At 29.6% G+C, this 5,183-nt stretch overlaps 1 protein-coding gene across 1 annotated transcript; it reads right to left on the bottom strand.

The window, feature by feature from the left end:
• Positions 1-3,972: 3,972 nt before the first annotated feature.
• LOC129905145 (barrier-to-autointegration factor) lies at positions 3,973-4,704 on the bottom strand. Its single transcript, XM_055980549.1, has 2 exons — positions 4,419-4,704; positions 3,973-4,207 (listed from the first exon to the last, which is right to left on the bottom strand). The coding sequence occupies exons 1-2, from the start codon at positions 4,542-4,544 to the stop codon at positions 4,061-4,063; spliced, it is 273 nt and encodes a 90-aa protein (XP_055836524.1). The 5' UTR covers positions 4,545-4,704; the 3' UTR covers positions 3,973-4,060.
• Between the last annotated feature and the right edge of the window lie 479 nt (positions 4,705-5,183).

Raw genomic sequence — 5,183 nt, 5'->3', positions numbered from 1 at the left:
GGATGATGATGGTGGACTGTGTGTGTGTGAAGAGTGTAGACATATGATATGGCTTTGTGTGCGTGTGCGTAAAATGGCGAAAATTTAACGAAAGACAGGGATGGCTTTAAGTGGAGAATTTTGTTTTAAAAATGTGATTTTTATTAGCACTTTTTATAAGTTTTATATTTTTATCAGCAGCAAAAATGCAGTTCTGAAAACAAGACTGCAAGACTGTTTTAATTTGAAATTGGTAAACTACACATGAGTAGTAGATGCTAACTAACTAAGCCTCGTAAGATCGAGATAAATTTTAGCTCCCATACAAATTATTCGGCTAAAATTTTTCGATAATTTTTATGGGAGCTAAAATTTAGCATGATCTGCGTACCAGGCTTTATCAATGAAAAAAGTTGATCAATTCAGGGTTAAACAAAAACTATGTCACTTTGTTGTATCCTCATTTAAGTCTGAATGATTAAAAAAAATAGAGGAATGGTTAATGTCTCATACATTCACTTATCAAAAAGTCCAGCCACGTAAAAACAAAAAATAAAGAGGTTTCTTAGAAAAAAGTAGTGTTGGTTTTTTGTTAATTTTTTTAATAAATGACAAGGTATTTTTGGTTTCTGTTTTTGTTTAAAAACAAATAGGAGCATCGAAGTTTAAAAACTTAATTAGTACCTAATTTCATAAAATTTGGAAAAAAATCGGTTTGAAATTTTTTTTTCAAAATTTTGATTTTGAAAATTATTTTTTCAAAAACTATGCCATAAAATGTCTTTATTTAAAATTTTTATAAAAGATGAGCTTCTTTAATTTACAAGTAGCGTTATTTTAGGTGTAACCGTTGATTTTTAATAATTTTTTTTCCCAATTAAGTTAGACGAGGGGAAATAGACCTCCCATACGATTGTGTTCTTGTCTTGACTTACTCCTGAATCACCTTGTATAAGGAGCAGCTAAACTGCGCTCTCATCCTTGGAGTCATAAATTGGCATGGATCTCCTAGCGAAGTAATTCACAAACGGATATAATGCATTTTTGCAAATTAAAACTTTATATAGATTTTTTTTGATACTCTGCCATGTTCCATGAGTCTGAAAACTTACATATGTAGGTTTACAAGCTGAAACGGACCAAGTCAAAAAAATAAAAATATATTGCAAAAATCTGCTAAGTTTGACTCTACTAACGTATTTCATTTGTTTGATCCAAAAGTGTTTCGATTCAAATTTTCATTTGCTCGAAAAAAATATTTCCCATAAGATTCAATGGAAAAGTATTTACTCTAACTCGTTATATCTCCGAATTCACTTTTTAAGACTTGAATATCAAACCACTAGAAAAGTTATAAGCATTTCAAACCTATTTTGAGAGTTTTTTTTTTTTGTTAGTTTGAATCATTTGAAAATTCTCGAACAAAATCTTGAATTGGGTTAACGAAATCTAATATTATGAGTTTAATTGTTCAAATTTTCAAGATTATTGTCTTCAGTCTCAGATAAAATGACATCATCATATATTTAAAATATTATTATATAAAAATAATATATATGTAATACAATTTGAATGATGCAATAACAGTACCAATATTGCAATATCTTAATTTCTTTATGCAATATAGCGAAACTTCCATATTTAAAGTTTTTTCTGATGAATATCTAGTTCTTTCAAAATGCCCATTCTTCTTTGGTTGGTTTGTAAATTTATTTAATACCTTCACCATGTTTAAAGTTTAATTCCGAGCCAGCGGTGACATTCTGTATCGCATAAGCGAACAAACGTTTTCGCGTGTGCGAAGGATTTGCTTCAGGCCATGAAACGCGAAAACGTTCGCTTATGTGATACAGGATGTGACCCCAGATATTTCAACAAAAAACCTCGAAACGAAAAAATATATTCCTTATCCTTTAACTGATGGGGTGAAATTTACTGACGTATCTAAAGTTGTGGGTCCCAGGTGTTTTTAAATGATAAAACAAATTACAAAATTGAATTTTTTTATCAATTTTGTTATAAAACTTTCAAATACATATTAGGCGTGTTTTTTCTACAACTCAGTAGCTACTCATTTTTTTATTTTATTCGAAAAACAATAAAAACAAATACTTACTTGTGTAATTTTTATTATTGTTTTGCGAATAAAATCAAAAATGAGTAGCAACTGAGTAATAGAAAAAACACGCCTATTATAACATTTTCCAAGCCAGTTTGAAAAAAAAAAAATATGGAAAAATTAGTTTTCAAAATAAAATCTTGTAAATAGTGTTACTCTCTTTAAACTGGCAATTTGCTTGAAATTTTTAGTTTCAACGAATTCCATCGTAGTTTTATCCTAAGACACAAATGGAATTTGCAATTATAAGACCAATAAACTAATCGGCTTTATCAAGAATTCCAATCGTATCGGAAAGCTACGATTTCCGAAAAAAACAATCACAAAATCCGATCGTAACTTAGGAAATCACACACCAAGCAAATTCCTGAATACAATCACGGAATCTGTTCGTAATGGAAAATTTGCTAAGTGTGTGATTTCCAGGGCTGCCAGAAATCATGATTAAGCATGATTTTCATGTTTTTTGAACTAAAATCATGTTTTAATGTTTTCGTGCCCAAAATCATGTTTTTTTTAATCCAAGAGAAAAATCTTTATAATCTTTTTGAAAACCAACAATCTTTTTCACTAGATAAACTGTTATTTGTAATGGGGGTTATCATGAATAAAATTTCCCTCGAAATGTTTCCCATGTTTTAAATATGGGAGCGAAAATGATCATAAAAAGTTTCCCTCGGAATTTATTGGTATCGGCAATCAATTTTCCAGGGGAATTTAGACATCATTTCTTACGATTTTTTGCTCCCTGGAAATAAATTCCGAGGGAGATTCAGGATCGCACAAAAAATTCCGAGGGAAAAAAATATTCCGAGGGAAACAAAATTCCCCTCGAGATTCACGATAGGGCCCAATAAGTCATTCAATACCTACATGAAGTATGTATATATGAAATTAACCTTAAATGAGTACAAATTTTTTTTATATTTTTTTAAATTTCGAAATGGCAGCACTGGTGATTTCTTAAGCAGACAAAAAAAAATTATTCTATAACCAAAAAGCATCATTGTCTACCTAGCGTCAGTGTTGCCATTAAAATATTTTTAAAAATCTGCAGACACAATAAAAAAAAAACTGCAATGCAGATTTCTTAAAATTTGGGAGACACGATTTGAAAAAAATTCCGAACAAGTGTCAGCTAAAATTAGTCGAGACTAATTTTTCTCGCTGAAATTGTTAAATTTGTATCAAAAGCTTCTTCCCTGGAACAATGGAAGTGTTTATAAATAATTATATCGTTAGGCTTTTTCCTCTATAAAATCAAAATCATACTGAGTTTTGTTACAATTTGAATTTTAGAAAATGAAATCAAGAAGTCAAGAAGGAAAAATATAGAACGTTATGAACAAATTCCAGCTGATTTGAAAACTAAAGTTAAATAATTATACCATTTTACTGGATTTTTTGAAATGAAATCTATTTTTGTTATTGAAACGTTAAGTTTCAGTTGCAGATAAAATCTGCACTGCAGATTTATGGTTCTGAAAAGTCTGGGAATGTGTTGAAAATCTGCAAAATGCACTATTGGCAACACTGCCTAGCGTACCATTTATTGTTAAATTCAACCTAGGTAAATAGAATGTAAAGCGACATTATTTTAGTTAAGAAATTAAAAATGATTAATGTAATTAACACAAATGCTAATAACTTTTTTTCGTCAACATTTTTATTAATTGTAAAAAATAATTATTTTATACATTTAATTAAATTTTATAAATAAACTTTAGTTATTTTTTGTTCGATTAGTTTACATATTAAGAGCTTCTTTCAGCAACTAGGCACGTTAACATTTTTTTTTTTTTTTTTTTGTTTTTACTGAGACAATTATTTATTAATTATTTTTGTTTGCTTTTCTTTTTAACTAAATATTAACGTTTTGAAAGTGTATACAGAAATTATTATTATATTTATAGAGAAGTTTAACACTAAAGATATGGAAAAGTAAAGAACATTAAAAATTATTCACAAGAACTCCTCGCACCAGTCATTCAGACAATGGTAGCAATCTGACGCTTGCTTCGAACTCGCATTACAAACATCCTTCATCCATTCCTTGAAGAGTTCTTCATCTTTCTTGAGAATCAAATATTGCCCTAGAACAGTGTATGCCTGAAATAAAAAATGAACATTTCAGTATGATTGGCAACACTAGAAAATGTTTCGTGCGGGAGAGACTCCAACACGATGTCAATTTTTGTGTTCTGGAATTCGAATGTTGGTCACGCTTTGCATATTTACAAATACATCACACAATTGAATTGAAGGTTTTTTTTTCTAATTGAGATATAGCTTTAAATAGAATAGAATTTCATTTAAATACCTTATCGAAACCAGCTTCAGTGAGTCGTCCTCCTAATGTTTCTCCAACGCCGGCCAATTCCATCACAGATTTGTCACCCATTGGTTCAGCAACGAAATTTCTATATTTTTGCGATGTTCGTGACATTTTTTGTGAATGTTTTTTTTATTTTTTATTTAATTGGAATGTTTAATTTGTTAGAAAATATTTATACAGTCCGGAAGAAACAATAATTAAGTTTTTTTTAGAAACAGATATGGACAATGACGCACTCGTACGGCAACAATGGACGTTTTATTTGAAATGTTTTATTTTAGTGGAGAGTTTCGTTAAATATATAAAAAAAAATTGTCTTGGAGAAAATAAAATATTGTGCTGTAGTTTCAAGTGTCCGATGCGAGGTGGCGCAAAGAAAAGGGTGACCATGTTTTTTTTAATATTAAAAAAAAAAAAATTTGTTCAGATATTTTTTAAATTTCAACAAAAACAAAACATGAAATAAATTTAAAATATGAGAAGTCAAGAACATGAGCAGATGAAAAAAGAAAAACATTATTATTTATCAATATCCCGATATAAAGCAGGGGTCGAACTACGGAATACGTTCGTTAACGTTTTGACTATTGCTCTCTCTATTTTATCAGAGCAAAATGATAGAGACATAAAGCGTCAATACGTTAACGAACGTATGCGGTACCCTACTAACAATTTTGCTTCTATAATGCTTTACAGAAGCAACTATTGCATCTGTAAAGCTTTATAGAACCAAAATTGTTTGTCGGGTAG

Source organism: Episyrphus balteatus, chromosome 1, assembly GCF_945859705.1.
Source record: "Episyrphus balteatus chromosome 1, idEpiBalt1.1, whole genome shotgun sequence".
NCBI lineage: Eukaryota > Metazoa > Arthropoda > Insecta > Diptera > Syrphidae > Episyrphus > Episyrphus balteatus.
Note: the sequence above shows the minus strand (reverse complement) of the source record. Positions and strands in the feature narration are given on the sequence as shown.

Excerpts from the sequence above, each read along its gene's own strand:
- LOC129905145 (XM_055980549.1), bottom strand. The coding sequence starts at position 4,544 with ATGTCACGAACATCGCAAAAATATAGAAATTTCGTTGCTGAACCAATG. Across the intron at positions 4,208-4,418 it reads CTGAAGCTGGTTTCGATAAG|GCATACACTGTTCTAGGGCA; the intron begins GTATTTAAATGA and ends TTTTTATTTCAG.